The 19,903-nt window shown below is 51.9% G+C and overlaps 2 protein-coding genes across 2 annotated transcripts in view; both read right to left on the reverse strand.

Moving 5' to 3' along the window:
• LOC142462883 (uncharacterized) overlaps positions 1–19,903 on the reverse strand; it is a 69,850-nt gene that overhangs the window by 31,820 nt on the left and 18,127 nt on the right. Inside the window, exon 6 of the mRNA XM_075565097.1 lies at positions 19,591–19,829. Within this exon, the coding sequence (XP_075421212.1) occupies positions 19,591–19,829 (239 nt within the window). The remainder of the gene's footprint in view (positions 1–19,590; positions 19,830–19,903) is intronic.
• LOC142463470 (E3 ubiquitin/ISG15 ligase TRIM25-like) lies at positions 7,873–10,336 on the reverse strand. The gene has a single exon (XM_075566287.1). The coding sequence runs from the start codon at positions 9,891–9,893 to the stop codon at positions 8,328–8,330; it is 1,566 nt and encodes a 521-aa protein (XP_075422402.1). The 5' UTR covers positions 9,894–10,336; the 3' UTR covers positions 7,873–8,327.

Raw genomic sequence — 19,903 nt, forward strand, 5'->3', positions numbered from 1 at the left:
CAGGAACTATAAGCGCAGCCTTAGGGAAACTACACGGGCTGCTATACCTGTTTGCTCACAGGAGGCATAAGGCTGCGACTCCGCTACCTGCGCTGCACGCACGCCTGCGAGGCTGGCGGCGCGTGCAGCCGAATTTCCCGGTCTGCAGAGAGCTACAGGGGGGGGGAGGGAGTGACGGGGGCGCGGCCATGATGTCACCCGGCAGGTTTGCCCTCATTGGCTGAAACTCCGGGGGCGTGGCCTAGCGCTCCATCGCTAGTTCCCGTTTCAATTTTCATGTGTGCCTCAAAAACTCGCCCGGCCCCATTGTGGGGCGGCTCTTGTCCCTGCAGCGTCCGGCACAGCAATAGCCAGTGGGGACTTGGCCTAAGCCTCCGCCGCTGGGAGCCTGGCGTGAGTCTCTTTATCAGCGCAGCGCCTCCACCTATGAGGGATCCCAGATTTGGCGGGATAACCCTTCACAGGAACCAATAACCACCATACACGGAGTATAATGCAACGTCTTACAATACACTCCCACAATACAATACACAAGACCCCGGTGTGACTCCCCAAAGTACTGAGGGGTCAGTCAGGTCACGGGTCCTCCGACACCCAGGGCCGCCAACAGAAATCATGGGGCCAGGACAAATGAAAGGAGCAGGACCCACCCCCCCCGAACCAACAGCGCACCTACCATGGAAAAAAAATGTTAGCGCGCAACTTTTACTTAACACCCCCCCAATAGATATAAAAATATACCCCCACCCCCTCAATACATATAAAAATATACCCCCACCCCCTCAATACATATAAAAATATACCCCCACCCCCTCAATACATATAAAAATACACCCCCACCCCCTCAATACATATAAAAATATACCCCCACCCCCTCAATACATATAAAAATATACCCCCACCCCCTCAATACATATAAAAATACACCCCCACCCCCTCAATACATATAAAAATATACCCCCACCCCCTCAATACATATAAAATATACCCCCACACCCCCAATACATATAAAAATATACCCCCACCCCCCCAATACATATAAAAATATACCCCCACCCCCTCAATACATATAAAAATATACCCCCACACCCCCAATACATATAAAAATATATCCCCACCCCCCCAATACATATAAAAATATACCCCCACACCCCCAATACATATAAAAATATACCCACACCCCCTCAATACATATAAAAATATACCCCCACCCCCTCAATACATATAAAAATATACCCCCACACCCCCAATACATATAAAAATATACCCCCACCCCCCCAATACATATAAAAATATACCCCCACACCCCCAATACATATAAAAATATACCCCCACCCCCCCAATACATATAAAAATATACCCCCACCCCCCCAATACATATAAAAATATACCTCCACACCCCCAATACATATAAAAATACACCCCCACCCCCTCAATACATATAAAAATATACCCCCACCCCCCCAATACATATAAAAATATACCCCCACACCCCCAATACATATAAAAATACACCCCCACCCCCTCAATACATATAAAAATATACCCCCACCCCCCCAATACATATAAAAATATACCCCCACCCCCTCAATACATATAAAAATATACCCCCACCCCCCCAATACATATAAAAAATACACCCCCAATACAAATAAAAATCAGACTTACCTTGTGGGTGGTCTCAGGTCAGGCCCGGTGGCTGCGGGGTGGCTGCGGAAAGGGCGGTGGCTGCTACTGGGGGGGGGGGGCTGGAGGCTGCTACTGGGGGGGCCATTGCAGCTCTTACTTGCCCCCTGCAATATTAGGGATGCTCTTACTTGCCCCCTGCAGTATTAGGGATGCTCTTACTTGCCCCCATCAGTATGTACACCATTACTTGCCCCCTGCAGCATTATGTACACCCTTACTTGCCCCCTGCAGTATTATGTACACCCTTACTTGCCCCCTTCATTATTATGTATACCCTTACTTGACCCCTTCAGTATTATGTACACCCTTACTTGCCCCATGCAGTATTATGTACACCCTTACTTGCCCCCTGCAGTATTATGTACACCCTTACTTGCCCCCTTCAGTATTATGTACACCCTTAATTGCCCCATGCAGTATTATGTACACCCTTACTTGCCCCCTTCATTATTATGTATACCCTTACTTGCCCCCTTCAGTATTATGTACACCCTTACTTGCCCCATGCAGTATTATGTACACCCTTACTTGCCCCCTGCAGTATTATGTACACCCTTACTTGCCCCCTGCAGTATTATGTACACCCTTACTTGCCCCCTTCAGTATTATGTACACCCTTACTTGCCCCCTTCAGTATTATGTACACTCTTACTTGCCCCTTTCAGTATTATGTACACCCTTACTTACCCCATGCAGCATTATGTACACCCTTACTTGCCCCCTGCAGTATTATGTACACCCTTACTTGCCCCCTTCAGTATTATGTACACCCTTACTTGCCCCATGCAGTATTATGTACACCCTTACTTGCCCCCTGCAGTATTATGTACACCCTTACTTGCCCCCTTCAGTATTATGTACACCCTTACTTGCCCCCTTCAGTATTATGTACACTCTTACTTGCCCCCTGCACCATTATGTACACCCTTACTTGCCCCCTGCAGTATTATGTACACCCTTACTTGCCCCCTGCAGAATTATGTACACCCTTACTTGCCCCCTTCAGTATTATGTACACCCTTACTTGCCCCCTTCAGTATTATGTACACCCTTACTTGCCCCCTGCAGTATTATGTACACCCTTACTTGCCCCCTTCAGTATTATGTACACCCTTACTTGCCCCCTGCAGTATTATGTACACCCTTACTTGCCCCCTTCAGTATTATGTACACCCTTACTTGCCCCCTTGCAGCATTATGTACACCCTTACTTGCCCCCTTGCAGCATTATGTACACCCTTACTTGACCCCTGCAGTATTATGTACACCCTTACTTGCCCCCTGCAGTATTATGTACACCCTTACTTGCCCCCTGCAGTATTATGTACACCCTTACTTGCCCCCTGCAGTATTATGTACACCCTTACTTGCCCCCTTCAGTATTATGTATTGTACACCCTTACTTGCCCCCTGCAGTATTATGTACACCCTTACTTGCCCCCTTCAGTATTATGTACACCCTTACTTGCCCCCTGCAGCATTATGTACACCCTTACTTGCCCCTGCAGTATTATGTACACCCTTACTTGCCCCCTTCAGTATTATGTACACCTTTACTTGCCCCATGCAGTATTATGTACACCCTTACTTGCCCCCTGCAGTATTATGTACACCCTTACTTGCCCCCTGCAGTATTATGTACACCCTTACTTGCCCCCTGCAGTATTATGTACACCCTTACTTGCCCCATGCAGTATTAGGTACACCCTTACTTGCCCCCCTGCAGTATTATGTACACCCTTACTTGCCCCCTGCAGTATTATGTACACCCTTACTTGCCCCCTGCAGTATTATGTACACCCTTACTTGCCCCATGCAGCATTATGTACACCCTTACTTGCCCCATGCAGTATTATGTACAACCTTACTTGCCCAATGCAGCATTATGTACACCCTTACTTGCCCCCTGCAGTATTATGTACACCCTTACTTGCCCCATGCAGCATTATGTACACCCTTACTTGCCCCATGCAGTATTATGTACACCCTTACTTGCCCCATGCAGCATTATGTACACCCTTACTTGCCCCCTGCAGTATTATGTACACCCTTACTTGCCCCCTTCAGTATTATGTACACGCTTACTTGCCCCCTGCAGTATTATGTACAGCCTTACTTGCCCCCTTCAGTATTATGTACACCCTTACTTGCCCCTTCAGTATTATGTACACCCTTACTTGCCCCCTGCAGTATTATGTACACCCTTACTTGCCCCCTTCAGTATTATGTACACCCTTACTTGCCCCCTGCAGTATTATGTACACTCTTACTTGCCCCCTGCAGTATTATGTACACCCTTACTTGCCCCCTGCAGTATTATGTACACCATTACTTGCCCCCTGCAGCATTATGTACACCCTTACTTGCCCCATGCAGTATTATGTACACCCTTACTTACCCCATGCAGCATTATGTACACCCTTACTTGCCCCCTGCAGCATTATGTACACCCTTACTTGCCCCCTGCAGCATTATGTACACCCTTACTTGCCCCCTGCAGCATTATGTACACCCTTACTTGCCCCCTTCAGTATTATGTACAGCCTTACTTGCCACCTGCAGCATCATGTACACCCTTACTTGCCCCCTGCAGCATTATGTACATCCTTACTTGCCCCCTGCAGTATTATGTACACCCTTACTTGCCCCCTGCAGTATTATGTACACCCTTACTTGCCCCCTGCAGTATTATGTACACCCTTACTTGCCCCCTTCAGTATTATGTACAGCCTTACTTGCCCCCTGCAGTATTATGTACACCCTTACTTGCCCCCTGCAGCATTATGTACACCCTTACTTGCCCCTGCAGTATTATGTACACCCTTACTTGCCCCCTGCAGTATTATGTACACCCTTACTTGCCCCCTGCAGTATTATGTACACCCTTACTTGCCCCCTGCAGCATTATGTACACCCTTACTTGCCCCCTGCAGCATTATGTACACCCTTACTTGCCCCCTGCAGCATTATGTACACCCTTAATTGCCCCCTGCAGCATTATGTACACCCTTACTAGCCCCCTGCAGTATTATGTACACCCTTACTTGCCCCCTGCAGTATTATCTACACCCTTACTTGCCCCCTGCAGCATTATGTACACCCTTACTTGCCCCCTGCAGCATTATGTACACCCTTACTTGCCCCCTGCAGCATTATGTACACCCTTACTTGCCCCCTGCAGTATTATGTACACCCTTACTTGCCCCCTGCAGTATTATGTACACCCTTACTTGCCCCATGCAGCATTATGTACACCCTTACTTGCCCCATGCAGTATTATGTACATCCTTACTTGCCCAATGCAGCATTATGTACACCCTTACTTGCCCCCTGCAGTATTATGTACACCCTTACTTGCCCCATGCAGCATTATGTACACCCTTACTTGCCCCATGCAGTATTATGTACACCCTTACTTGCCCCCTGCAGTATTATGTACACCCTTACTTGCCCCCCTGCAGTATTATGTACACCCTTACTTGCCCCCTGCAGTATTATGTACACCCTTACTTGCCCCCTGCAGTATTATGTACACCCTTACTTGCCCCCTGCAGTAATATGTACACCCTTACTTGCCCCCTGCAGTATTATGTACACCCTTACTTGCCCCCTGCAGTATTATGTACACCCTTACTTGCCCCATGCAGCATTATGTACACCCTTACTTGCCCCATGCAGTATTATGTACACCCTTACTTGCCCAATGCAGCATTATGTACACCCTTACTTGCCCCCTGCAGTATTATGTACACCCTTACTTGCCCCATGCAGCATTATGTACACCCTTACTTGCCCCATGCAGTATTATGTACACCCTTACTTGCCCCCTGCAGTATTATGTACACCCTTACTTGCCCCCTGCAGTATTATGTACACCCTTACTTGCCCCCTGCAGTATTATGTACACCCTTACTTGCCCCCTGCAGTAATATGTACACCCTTACTTGCCCCCTGCAGTATTATGTACACCCTTACTTGCCCCCTGCAGTATTATGTACACCCTTACTTGCCCCATGCAGCATTATGTACACCCTTACTTGCCCCATGCAGTATTATGTACATCCTTACTTGCCCAATGCAGCATTATGTACACCCTTACTTGCCCCCTGCAGTATTATGTACACCCTTACTTGCCCCATGCAGCATTATGTACACCCTTACTTGCCCCATGCAGTATTATGTACACCCTTACTTGCCCCCTGCAGTATTATGTACACCCTTACTTGCCCCCTGCAGTAATATGTACACCCTTACTTGCCCCCTGCAGTATTATGTACACCCTTACTTGCCCCCTGCAGCATTATGTACACCCTTACTTGCCCCTTCAGCATTATGTACACCCTTACTTGCCCCCTGCAGCATTATGTACACCCTTACTTGCCCCCTGCAGTATTATGTACACCCTTGCTTGCCCCCTGCAGTATTATGTACACCCTTACTTGCCCCCTGCAGTATTATGTACACCCTTACTTGCCCCCTGCAGTATTATGTACACCCTTACTTGCCCCCTGCAGCATTATGTACACCCTTACTTGCCCCTTCAGCATTATGTACACCCTTACTTGCCCCTGCAGCATTATGTACACCCTTACTTGCCCCTTCAGCATTATGTACACCCTTACTTGCCCCTTCAGCATTATGTACACCCTTACTTGCCCCCTGCAGCATTATGTACACCCTTACTTGCCCCTGCAGCATTATGTACACCCTTACTTGCCCCCTGCAGCATTATGTACACCCTTACTTGCCCCCTGCAGCATTATGTACACCCTTACTTGCCCCTTCAGCATTATGTACACCCTTACTTGCCCCTTCAGCATTATGTACACCCTTACTTGCCCCATGCAGTATTATGTACACCCTTACTTGCCCAATGCAGCATTATGTACACCCTTACTTGCCCCCTGCAGTATTATGTACACCCTTACTTGCCCCATGCAGCATTATGTACACCCTTACTTGCCCCTGCAGCATTATGTACACCCTTACTTGCCCCCTGCAGCATTATGTACACCCTTACTTGCCCCCTGCAGCATTATGTACACCCTTACTTGCCCCTTCAGCATTATGTACACCCTTACTTGCCCCTTCAGCATTATGTACACCCTTACTTGCCCCATGCAGTATTATGTACACCCTTACTTGCCCAATGCAGCATTATGTACACCCTTACTTGCCCCCTGCAGTATTATGTACACCCTTACTTGCCCCATGCAGCATTATGTACACCCTTACTTGCCCCATGCAGTATTATGTACACCCTTACTTGCCCCCTGCAGTATTATGTACACCCTTACTTGCCCCCTGCAGTATTATGTACACCCTTACTTGCCCCCTGCAGTATTATGTACACCCTTACTTGCCCCCTGCAGCATTATGTACACCCTTACTTGCCCCCTGCAGCATTATGTACACCCTTACTTGCCCCTTCAGCATTATGTACACCCTTACTTGCCCCCTGCAGCATTATGTACACCCTTACTTGCCCCCTGCAGCATTATGTACACCCTTACTTGCCCCTTCAGCATTATGTACACCCTTACTTGCCCCTTCAGCATTATGTACACCCTTACTTGCCCCTTCAGCATTATGTACACCCTTACTTGCCCCTTGCAGTATTGGGGACACTTATTTGTCTCCTACTTTATTAATGACCCTCTTACTCGTCCCTTTGAGTATTAAGGACACTCACTTGCATTACTGCAGTATTAAGGATGCACTCACCTGCCCCTTGCAGTACTGATATATAATTGGTGCCCAGTACACACAGACACAGACAGACTCACACACACACACACACACACACACACACACACACACACACACACACACACACACACTTTCAGCTATAGAATTTATAAAGGACTTTTTTTATGGCGAATAGAGAAGATTGGTGCTTTATATGTTTGGCAGATATCCTCACTACATATTTTATGCTGAATTATAACAAGAAAGGCGGGAATCACTGCACACAGCAGAATAACAGGAATAGAATAAAAGCTCATTGGGAGGTGACAAGATTAATAAGACTATCAGATATTATATTATTATCCCAGATGCCTTTAAAGATGCCGTCCCACCTAGGACCAAAATAAATCAGCGGCAGAGTTATATCCGGGGAACTGACGCATTTCTTTACAATATTCAGACACGTACAGTATAAATATTTTTAAATCATTTATTAAATGAGATGAGAGACACGGTGAGATAAACACTTGTCTGACAAACATTCTCAGGGAGAAGCAGGAATATGTTATTCTCCATAATACAATTCTTATATTATAAAGCATTTCCATTTACTGACACAGCACAAAACATATACAGTATATGTAATTGGTATACGCTTCTATACTTCTATACGCTCCCTCCCAGACCAGTAACTAAACAAAGTAATTAATGACAACAATCAGATATCCCCAGGACAGTTATTTAAGATAATAGATATATACATTGCATAGCAAAGTGTTGAAGGGGCCCCTCTGGGTAACTGATTAACATGAGAATTGTAAAAAGAGCTGTCTATTTTCCCCTTTTCTCTCCCTTGCTCTCTGAATCCCTCCCAGTATATTCTTATTTCTATGTACTATATTATATATACTCTTTCTATGGGTTTCCCTGCTGGGCAGGGATCAGTATTCCTAGGTCCTGATTCTTACCCAGCCATTAATATATACATAGAACGCAGCATGAAGAGGCTCAGTGAAGGTGGCGGTGAAGGTGTGCAAGTGTCGGATCGGGTCACACAGCTGATAAAAGGACAGCCGCCCAGCCTCATACTCCAGGTATATTCCTAATCTCTGCAAGGGAGAATCGGGATATATCTGCTCTTCTTTTGAGTCATGTATAACTAAATGATATTCACCATCCATTTCCAAACCCCAGGACTTCGTATTATATCCTATCCAGGACGGACGTCCTTCCCTTACTATACTGGGATAGGAAATCCCTACCCCCCAGATCCCCGATTCATTGATCTCCACTTCCCAGTAATGTTGTCCGGAGGAAAAACTCCTGGTGCTTAAAACCTGATTTAACATAAATCTTTCTGGTGTATTTGGGCGTAACTGGTCTATTACTGACCGGGATGCAGTTTTCAAATCACCTGATACAGATACATCATTAGCAGCTGTATTTACATCCAGTAATATGTCTGAAGCCTCCTGCACATAGAACCCGCTCTTTGCTTTTAGATCAGTCACAATATCAGCTAATCTGTGTAAGGTAAGTGAGATCAGAACCTCATCCAAATCCCCTACAGCAGAGACCTTATTATCATCTCTCTCTCTGTCCTCATCATCTCTCTCCTCATCATCACAAAAGTCAGCATTGTCTGATTCACGTCCTTGTAAGGCAGTCAATGGATCAGGGATGTTGCAGAGCTCCTCAATGTGAAGCATCTCCCTGGACAGCTCGTCCCTCTTTATTTCCAGCTGCTGGATTAGATCAGAGACTCGGAGAGAAACCTGCTCTTCCTGCCTGGTGATCTCACTCAGGACTCGCTTCTCTTGGACTTCCAGATGTTCCCTGATGTCCCTAAACAGGGCAGTGACTCGGTCTGTTACCCCAGCTGCTTTTTCTTGCGCTTCTCTCTTCTGTTTCTGCAGACTCTGGGCTCTTTTCTCAGTCTCCTCTCTCACTGAGGTCAGTTTCTCCAAAACATTTCTCAGTTTCTCCTTCTCAGAGGCCTCATTCAGCAGCTCCACCTGGTATCCCTTGGGCGTTCCAGCCAGGCAGCAGGACACACAGATACAGGCAGCATCCTCGGAGCAGTAATACTCTAGGAGCTTCTTGTGGACGGAGCATTTTCTGGTGGTTAGTTCAGTTAAGACGTGTTCCTCTAACTTTCTGTGTTTCTTTAGGTGAATATCACACAGGGAGGCTTCACAATGCAGACATGTTTTAGCAGCAGGTACAGAGGAGTCACAGTAAGTGCAGAAGATCACAGCCTCCTCCTGCTCTGGCTGAGTAGAAAGGAAACGCTCCACTATGTTACACAGCTTCAGGTTCCTCTGCAGTGCAGGACGCTCCTGAAACTCTGCTCTGCAGTCAGGACAGGTATAAACTCCCAATCCCTCTTGGGAATCCAGCACACTCCCAATACAGCCCTGGCAGAAGTTATGTCCACATCTAAGCATTTCAGGCTGGGTATAAATGCTCAGGCAGATGGAGCAGTTTAGCTCCTCTCTCAGATCAGCAGATGCCATCCTTGAAGTCAGGTACAAGAAAATAAACCAAATCTCTTATTATCTAGTATACAGGCCAGGGTGTGGCAAGTTTGTCACTCAATCTTTAGGTACTTGACTGTTAACCCTGTAAATTCCTGGCAGCAGTATCTAGTATGTGGAATACAATTCTTTATAAGAATTAGCAGCATCTCACTTTTCTGTGCTCATAGGTGGTGTTTCGATTAATTTGACAGATGTTTAGCATCTTGGGGCTTAAGTAATCTTTAAAATCAACTACAGTATATGCTGTAAACCTAAAAACAATTCTACAGTTCCTCCTGGCAAACACAGGGTTAAGCGTGCTGGGCCACCCTTAGAGATGCTAATTTAGACCCTGTAGTTATCTGTGAAACCTTCCTGATAAGTGTTCTATTGAAAAGGAGAGTCAGAGGCCCAGCATGGGCTGGTGACCACCATAAGGGCTAAGGAGACAGAGCAGTAAACTAATCAGACACACACACACACACACACACACACACACACACACACACACACACACACACACACACACACACACACACACACACACACACACAATGCTGAGGGGAGGGGGAGGGGGGGGGCAGTAAAACACACTGTTTTCAGTTTTGCGGGCTAATTATATTTGATATACAGTATAAATATATAATAAATCATTGTTTTAAAAACATATCACAAGAATCACTTTGTTTATACATGTAACTTAATGGTATAAAGACTGACTTTCCCGCCATGACAAATATCTACGTGGGGTCTGTTAGGGGGGTGGTGACGTTCTGCTGCATACGGAAAGTTCACATTAGGAAGTAATTGTACGTTTCCTTCACTTCGTTACATGTCTATCCCAGGGGACTGTTACACTGGGGTTGCGCTTATAGTGCGGTAACGTCACGCTGCAGTCACCTCTCCCCCCTCCACACCCCTCCCCTCTCTCTCGCCACCCCACACCTCCCTCATGCCCCCTCTCTCTTGCCCTCCCAGCCACCTCTCCCCCTCACCCCCCTCGCCACCCTCTCTCCCCCCCTCCCCACCCTCTCTCCCCCCATCCACTTCCTCCCCCCCCACCAACCCTCTCCCACCTCAACCCACTCTCTCCCACCCCAACCCACTCTGTCCCCAACCCACTCTCTCCCCCTCCCCACCCATCCCCTATTTCCCTCTACTCCCACCCCCCACCGTCTCCCCCAACCCCCTTCCACCCTCCCTCAGCTGGCCTGTTAGTGACCCCTGAGGACTGAGTTTGAGACCCCTGGTATAGACGGATACACTATTTATATATAAAGTAAAAATGTTTCCCCCTAGGAAACTCTACAAAGAAAGTACCTTGCTCATGGTAAAAGGATTCATTCATTTGCCTGAGGTCATACCAACAAAAACAATACAAAGAGACAGACTGATTGGTTTAGCATTGAGTTAATTAGCTCACATTACACAAGGGGGTCTCACAACAGTTCTTTGTGTCTCATTTTGTGGTTCGTTTCGTTGTCTGCTTTCCTCGCTGCGCCCCCCCTCCTTACATCGTTTACAGCGTCAAATGACGCAGCGGGTTGACGTGACTCCACCGCGTCATTTGAAAAAATATTTTTTTTTTATTGAACTACATAATAAAAACAGGGGACAAAACAAGGGGATTCTCCTCCCACGATGCAATAGTGCTTTCTAAGGAGAAAGCGCTATTGCAGCGTGAAACGCGTGGGAGGAGAATCCCCTTTGTTTTTTATTTTTTCATACCGGTGAGTTGTTAGAGCCTTTTTTCGGGTCCGCTGACCAGCCAATCCCTTGCTTCGTTTTTTTAATCTTGCTGATCAACAGTCCTTAGAAATGCTAATTTAGACTCTGGAACTATCTGTGAAACCCTCCAGGGCTAGTGAGCCTGAGCACATGGCCTGCTACCCAGCAACCAAAAGATTATTAGTTATTAGTCCCTCTCCCCCATCTCTCTCTCAATCTCCCCCTCATCTCTCTCTCTCCCCATCTATCTCTCTTTCTCCCCATCTCTCTCTCTCCCCCCATCTCTCTCTCTTTCTCCCCCATTTCTCTCTCTCTCCCATATCTCTCTCTCTCTCCCATATCTCTCTTTCCCATCTCTCTATCATGCCTTGTATTACCATTGAGTTGTTACTCTGTTAACTTGGCATTGCTCAGATATTATATATTTTTAGTACTGCTGGTCTCTGAAGTGGGAGCCTGCAATCTGGAAAGTGCCTTCTAACTGTAGTTCCTCAATTTGATCACAGTCAGGTGCCAGGCAGGGGCCCTACTCTCATTTTTATAAACAGGTCTACCAGAAATAATTCAAGATCCATTGCCGTCTGGTTGCAGAGCGGTATATCCTCTGGATCGCCTGCGTGATTTGGATACCTCGAGTGGAATTATCCCAAACCTATTTTTTAAAATCACTTTTATTTTAATACGGTGTTGTACTACATTTCCTTTATTCTTTTTTCACATATATACCTGAGGATATTTGCGCTCTGTTATCTGATTCTGCCTACATTCAAGACCATTGGACAGAGTGAGACAGAGTGAGACAGAGAGAGACAGAGAGAGACAGAGAGAGACAGAGAGAGACAGAGAGAGACAGAGAGAGACAGAGTGAGAGTGAGACAGAGTGAGAGTGAGACAGAGTGAGAGTGAGACAGATTGAGACAGAGAGAGAGTGAGACAGAGAGTGAGACAGAATGAGAGTGAGACAGAGTGAGAGTGAGAGAGAGTGAGACAGAGAGAGAGTGAGACAGAGAGAGAGTGAGACAGAGAGAGAGTGAGAGTGAGACAAGAGTGAGAGTAAGACAGAGTGAGAGTGAGACAGAGTGAGAGTGAGACAGAGAGAGAGTGAGACAGAGAGAGAGTGAGACAGAGAGAGTGAGAGTGAGACATAGTGAGAGTGAGACAGGGACAGAGAGGGAGTGAGACAGAGAGAGAGTGAGACAGAGGGAGTGAGACAGAGAGGGAGTGAGACAGAGAGGGAGTGAGACAGAACGGGAGTGAGACAGAGGGAGTGAGACAGAGTGAGGGTGAGACAGAGTGAGGGTGAGACAGAGAGAGTGAGACAGAGAGAGTGAGTGAGACAGAGTCAGAGTGAGACACACAGAGAGAGAGACAGAGAGACAGAGAGTGAGAGACAGAGCAGTAGAGAATGAGAGTAGAAATAGAGTAGAGAGTGAGAGAGAGTAGAGTGAGAGCGTGAGAGACAGAGATTAGAGAGTGAGAGACAGAGAGTAGAGAGTGAGAGACAGAGAGTAGAGCGTGAGAGACAGAGAGGGACAGAGAGAGGGGGGGGACAGAGAGAGAGAGGGACAGAGACAGTGACACACAGAGAGAGACAGCGTGACACACAGAGTGACACAGAGAGAGAGAGACAGAGTGACACACAGAAAGAGACAGTGACACAGAGAGAGAGACAGTGACACAGAGAGACAGAGTGACACACAGAGAGAGACAGAGAGAGAGTGGGTGACAGAGAGAGAGGGAGAGTGGGTGACAGAGAGAGAGTGGGTGACAGAGAGAGGGTGGGTGAGAGAGAGAGGGTGACAGAGTGTGGGTGACAGAGAGAGAGTGGGTAACAAAGAGAGAGTGGGTGACAGATAGAGAGTGGGTGACAGAGAGAGAGTGGGAGAGAGAGAGAGTGGGTGACAGAGAGAGAGAGTGGGTGACAGAGAGAGAGAGTGGGTGACAGAGAGAGAGAGTGGGTGACAGAGAGAGAGAGAGTGGGTGACAGAGAGAGAGTGGGTGACAGAGAGAGAGAGAGTGGGTGACAGAGGGTGATTATGATACTTATACTCTTATCATGAATTCACATCATAGGATCGTATTAGAAATGATTCATTAATTCTCTGCACCCTTTGATTCTGTTACATTTGGGAGTTGTCATAAGTAATATTGTTGTTCTCTAAACTCTGGACTGTTTATATGATTAGATTAGTGACGGTATATACTATCGTTAGTTTTGTTGTCACCATCTATGCATTGATATTCCAAAGTTATTATTTACCATCTATTTGAAGGGGTTGCGATTAGTTACTATTCCTCTCTCCATCCACTAGTTCGTTGTTCGTTATTTATTTATTACTAGCTGGTATACCCGGCGTTGCCCGGGCGTGGAAGGGCAGGGGGCATGGAGTGGAAGGGGGGGGAGGGGAAGGGCGGGGGGGGGAGGGGAAGGGCGGGGGGGAGGGGCGTGGAAGGGTGGGGGGGGGGGGGGCAAGGGGCGTGGAAAGGCGGGAGGGCAGGGGGGCAGGGAGGGGCGGGGGGGCAAAGGGGCGGGGGGGCAAAGGGGCAGGGAGGGGCGGGGGGGCAAAGGGGCGGGGGGGCAAAGGGGCAGGGAGGGGGCGGGGGGCAAAGGGGCAGGGAGGGGCGGGGGGCAAAGGGGCAGGGAGGGGCGGGGGGGCAAAGGGGCAGGGAGGGGCGGGGGGGCAAAGGGGCAGGGAGGGGCGGGGGGGCAAAGGGGCAGGGAGGGGCGGGGGGGCAAAGGGGCAGGGAGGGGTGGGGGGGCAAAGGGGCAGGGAGGGGTGGGGGGGCAAAGGGGCAGGGGGGCATAGGGCAGGGAGGGGCAAAGGGGCAGGGAGGGGCGGGGGGCAAAGGGGCAGGGAGGGGCGTGGGGGCAAAGGGGCAGGGAGAGGCGGGGGGCAAAGGGGCACGGAGGGGCGGGGGGGCAAAGGGGCAGGGAGGGGCGGGGGGGCAAAGGGGCAGGGAGGGGCGGGGGGCAAAGGGGCAGGGAGGGGCGGGGGGCAAAGGGCAGGGAGGGGCGGGAGGGCAAAGGGCAGGGAGGGGTGGGAGGGCAAAGGGCAGGGAGGGGTGGGGGGGCAAAGGGCAGGGAGGGGTGGGGGGGCAAAGGGCAGGGAGGGGCGGGGGCAAAGGGCAGGGAGGGGCGGGGGGCAAAGGGCAGGGAGGGGGGCAAAGGGCAGGGAGGGGGGCAAAGGGCAGGGAGGGGGGCAAAGGGCAGGGAGGGGGGGCAAAGGGCAGGGAGGGGGGGCAAAGGGCAGGGAGGGGCGGGGGCAAAGGGCAGGGAGGGGCGGGGGGGGCAAAGGGCAGGGAGGGGCGGGGGGGGCAAAGGGCAGGGAGGGGGCAAAGGGCAGGGAGGGGGCAAAGGCCAGGGAGGGGTGGGGGGGGCTAAGGACAGGGAGGGGCAAGAGGGGGCAGGGAGGGGCAGGGGCAAAGGGCAGGGAGGGGTGGGAGGGGCAAAGGGCAGGGAGGGGTGGGGGCAAAGGGCAGAGCGGGCGGGGGCAAAGGGCAGGGAGGGGCGCGGGAAAAGGGCAGGGAGGGGCGGGGGGGCTAAGGACAGGGAGGGGCAAGAGGGGGCAGGGAGGGAGGGGGGCAAGAGGGGGCAGGGAGGGAGGGGGGCAAGAGGGGGCAGGGAGGGAGGGGGGAAGGGAGGGAGGGGGGGAGGGGGCAGGGAGGGAGGGGGCAAGAGGGCAGGGAAGGAGGGGGGCAAGAGGGCAGGGAGGGAGGGGGGAAAGAGGGCAAAGGGCAGGGGGGCAAAGGGCAGGGGGGCAAAGGGGAAAAGGGCAGGGGGAGGGAGGGCAGGGTGGAAAAGGGCAGGGGCAAAGGGCAGGGGGCAAAGGGCAGTGGGAGGGAGGGCAGGGGGGCAAAGGGCAGGGAAGGGAGGGCAGGGGGCAATGGGTAGGGGAGGGAGGGCAGGGGGCAGGAGGGCAGGGGGCAAAGGGCAGGGGACAAAGGGCAGGGGGGGGCAAAGGGCAGGGGGGGGCAAAGGGCAGGGAGGGGCAAAGGGCAGGGAGGGGCAAAGGGCAGGGAGGGGCAGGGGGGCTAAGGACAGGGAGGGGCAAGGGGGCAGGGAGGGAGGGGGGCAAGAGAGCAAAGGGCAGGGTGGCAAATGGCAGGGAGGGCAGGGGGCAAAGGGCAGGGGGAGGGAGGGCAGGGGGCGCAAGGGGAGGGAGGGTAGGGGTCAAAGGGCAGGGGTCAAAGGGCAGGGTGCAAGGGCAGGGGGCAAAGGGCATTGGGAGGGAGGGCAGGGGGGGCAAAGGGCATTGGGAGGGAGGGCAGGGGGGGCAAAGGGCAGGGGGAGGGAGGGCAAAGGGGAGGGAGGGCAGGGGGTCAAAGGGCAGGGGGAGGGAGGGCAGGGGGGGGCAAGGGGCAGGGAGGGCAAGGGGCAGGGGGAGGGAGGGCAGGGAGGGCAGGGGGCAGGGAGGGCAAAGGGCAGGGGGAGTCAGGGACGCGTTAAATAAGCCATTCCCCTGCGTGTACTCACCTTGCACACGGCTGCGCTCCTCTTCCCCCGGATACCGGCCGCCCTGCTCCGGCTCCTCCGCGGAGACAGCCGGAGGAGCGGCCTGTGTGAGGGGAGAGCCGCGTGCTCTGTATGTGGGGGGGGGGGAGAGCGCCGGGTGAGGGGAGAGCCGCATGCTCTGTGTGGGGGGGGGGTGAGGGAGAGCGCCGGGTGAGGGGAGAGCTGCGTGCTCTGTGTGTGTGGGGGGGGGGGGTGAGGGAGAGCTCCGGGTGAGGGGAGAGCTGCGTGCTCTGTGTGTGTGTGGGGGGGGGGGGGGTGAGGGAGAGCGCCGGGTGAGGGGAGAGCCGCGTGCTCTGTGTGGGGGGGGGGGGGAGGGGGTGAGGGAGAACGCCGGTGAGGGGACAGCCGCGTGCTCTGTGTGTGGGGGGGGGGGGGGGTGAGGGAGAGCGCCGGGTGAGGGGAGAGCCGCGTGCTCTGTGTGTGGGGGGGGAGGGGGTGAGGGAGAGCGCCGGGTGAGGGGAGAGCCACGTGCTCTGTGTGTGGGGGGGGGTGAGGGAGAGCGCCGGGTGAGGGGAGAGCCGCGTGCTCTGTGTGTGTGTGGGGGGGGGGGAGGTGAGGGAGAGCGCCGGGTGAGGGGAGAGCCGCGTGCTCTGTATGTGGGGGGGGGAGAGCGCCGGGTGAGGGGAGAGCCGCGTGCTCTGTGTGGGGGGGGGGGGGGGTGAGGGAGAGCGCCGGGTGAGGGGAGAGCCGCGTGCTCTGTGTGTGGGGGGGGAGGGGGTGAGGGAGAGCGCCGGGTGAGGGGAGAGCCACGTGCTCTGTGTGTGGGGGGGGGGGTGAGGGAGAGCGCCAGGTGAGGGGAGAGCCGCGTGCTCTGTGTGTGGGGGGGGAGGGGGGTGAGGGAGAGCGCCGGGTGAGGGGAGAGCCGCGTGCTCTGTATGTGGGGGGGGGAGAGCCCCGGGTGAGGGGAGAGCCGCGTGCTCTGTGTGGGGGGGGGGGTGAGGGAGAGCGCCGGGTGAGGGGAGAGCTGCGTGCTCTGTGTGTGTGGGGGGGTGGGTGAGGGAGAGCTCCGGGTGAGGGGAGAGCTGCGTGCTCTGTGTGTGTGGGGGGGGGGGGGGTGAGGGAGAGCGCCGGGTGAGGGGAGAGCCTCGTGCTCTGTGTGGGGGGGGGGGTGAGGGAGAACGCCGGGTGAGGTGAGAGCCGCGTGCTCTGTGTGGGGGGGGGGGAGGGGGTGAGGGAGAGCGCCGGGTGAGGGGACAGCCGCGTGCTCTGTGTGTGGGGGGGGGGGGGGGTGAGGGAGAGCGCCGGGTGAGGGGAGAGCCGCGTGCTCTGTGTGGGGGGGGGTGAGGGAGAGCGCCGGGTGAGGGGAGAGCCGCGTGCTCTGTGTGTGGGGGGGGGGGAGGGGGTGAGGGAGAGCGCCGGGTGAGGGGAGAGCCACGTGCTCTGTGTGTGTGGGGGGGGGGGGGGGTGAGGGAGAGCGCCGGGGTGAGGGGAGAGCCGCGTGCTCTGTGTGTGTGGAGGGGGGGGGGTGAGGGAGAGCGCCGGGTGAGGGGGAGAGCCGCGTGCTCTGTGTGTGGGGGGGGGGGGGGGGAGAGGAGAGAGGTGTGGTGGGGGGGGGGGGGGGGTGTGTGTGTGTTTTGCCTTGTGTGTGTGTGTGGCCTGTGTTTTGGCCCGTCACTCCGCCTCAGGCCAATGAGAGGTGCGGGGGCGGGTGGCCCAAGGGACCAATGAGATTTCCCCTAGGGACACAGGCCATGCAGACAAACATACAGTGCTTTCACAAATATATAGTAGATTTTGTCTTTCTTATATTGATATTTTTTCTAGTTTTTTTCAATTTTGTATAAACTTTATTTGTCTTTTTGTTAACACTATAGATCAGTTCTCGCGCTCCTGTGTGTGACCCTCTGCTCGCGCGTGACGCGTCTCCCGCTGGGGGGAGCCCATTGGCTGATGGGTTCCTCCAATTGGATTTGCGCCATCAGTTTCGCGCCGTGTTGCTCCGATCGTGGGGGCGGGGGATCGCCTATAATAGTGTGAGTATGATCTACTCTTGACATACTCTTTGATAAAAGGCGTCAGCCTGAAACGCGTCAGAGTTGCCATCATATTCCCTATATGCCACTACATTAAAATTTGATTTTTAACTCTTCACTGGTGTCAGCCCCTGCAATCATAGCAGTGCCCCGTCCCCCTCTCTGGATGTCTCTGTTTTATGGAAAAACACCACTTAACAAATACGGACCTTAATGTCTAGAATTTTCTGAGAGAAAAATCCATGACTCTCACAGTTGCATTTTTTTTAAACTTTTTATTTATGGGTTTTCAGATTTAAGCAAAGGATGTGAGGAAGGAGAGGTGGGGGAGAAGCAGGAAGCAAAAACTTGAATTACCAGTGCCTCCTGGCTGAATCTTAAAAGAATATGCTGTGTCTGAGGATATAGGGTAGACCCATGGGATTTCACCATTATACAAATATCTATAACCAGAGCTCACCAGCTTGGGCATGATTTCAAAGGGAAGCAGGCGGCTCTGAACAGAGAAGTTGCCCAGAGATATATAACTGAAGCTAGGCTTATGGCGTCAGACTTATTATGGTGGGTGAAACCGCCGGCAGTTGGTATCTTGAAGGGCTTCCCAAGTTTTAGGGGCGCGCCACTCGGGCTATGGGATCTACTTTGTATTTTCAGGGGTTCAGGGTGAGGTAATAGGGGATAATCACATTTTAATCTGGTCTGTAACCGTTACATACGCCTATAATACATATTATCTCTAAGGCCTCGTTCAAGGTGCTGGCTTCGGGGGCAGGGCGTGCTGACGTGCGTGCTGCCGTGAGCAACAAAGTATTCAAATTGAATACTTGTTGTCAGGGTAGCTACTGGCCTGCCTCCGAAGCCAGGAGTTGCCGCTGACGACAGCTTCAGTAAACGAAAATTTCGTTTACTGCAGCTGAAGCAGCGTCACAGGGACCAAGTCAGCCAATGAAATCATTCTTCAGAATGATTTCAAGGCTGCAACACCTCATCCCTGCTCTCTGTCTGTGGCCGGGAGGATTAGGATGTGACGTCAAAGACACGCCCACTGAACGACAGAACGCCCAGGCTGTCGGCAGGGGATGATCGGACGTCTCCTACACCAGCAACGCGCGCACTCGCGGACGCGCGCCCTCCATATGCCAAAGCAGGCACCCTGAACGAGCCCTAACTGTGCATACAATGTCTTGTTTATAATGTATACCCTGCTCACTTATGTAACTATGTATTTGTAACCATGTATTATAATGTCCACCCTGGAAAGGCTGCCTCTAGTAAGAGCTATACAGGAGCCTCCCTAGACATTTTCAGTGATATGTTGACCAGTGTCCAGGATCTGCGAGAGGGTGGGCATCCGTTTGCTGTTAATGCCTGCAATCTTTTTAGCCGATTGTCTCCATCTTCTGCCTACTTAACACTGATCTGCGATCCCTTGTAGGAGAACAAGTCTGAAGAGAAGCCCCACTTGTATTTAATGTCCCGCTTTCTCAGAGCCTCTGTGAACAGTTTCAATTCTCTGCAGCAATGTGAAGGCGGCCATGTCCGCACAGATATGAACTATAATGTTCTCGAATATAATCTTGGAGCAAGATCTAGCCTCCAGCATTATTGCTTCTTTAGCCCTGTAAAAGTGCAGGTACACTATCGCGTCTCTAGGGTTTTCAGAAGGTTTAGACTTGGCACGCAAAGCTCTGGGACCTCGGTCTAGCAGGAACGTATCCTCTGGGGTATCAGAATGTAGACACTTAAAGAATTTCATAAGATACTCATTTCTGTGTTTGCTTATTTCTGGTAGT

This window comes from Ascaphus truei, chromosome 11 (genome assembly GCF_040206685.1).
Source record: "Ascaphus truei isolate aAscTru1 chromosome 11, aAscTru1.hap1, whole genome shotgun sequence".
In the NCBI taxonomy this organism is placed as follows: Eukaryota; Metazoa; Chordata; class Amphibia; order Anura; family Ascaphidae; genus Ascaphus; species Ascaphus truei.

Coding starts and splice junctions, on each gene's coding strand:
- LOC142463470 (XM_075566287.1), bottom strand. CDS start 9,893: ATGGCATCTGCTGATCTGAGAGAGGAGCTAAACTGCTCCATCTGCCTG.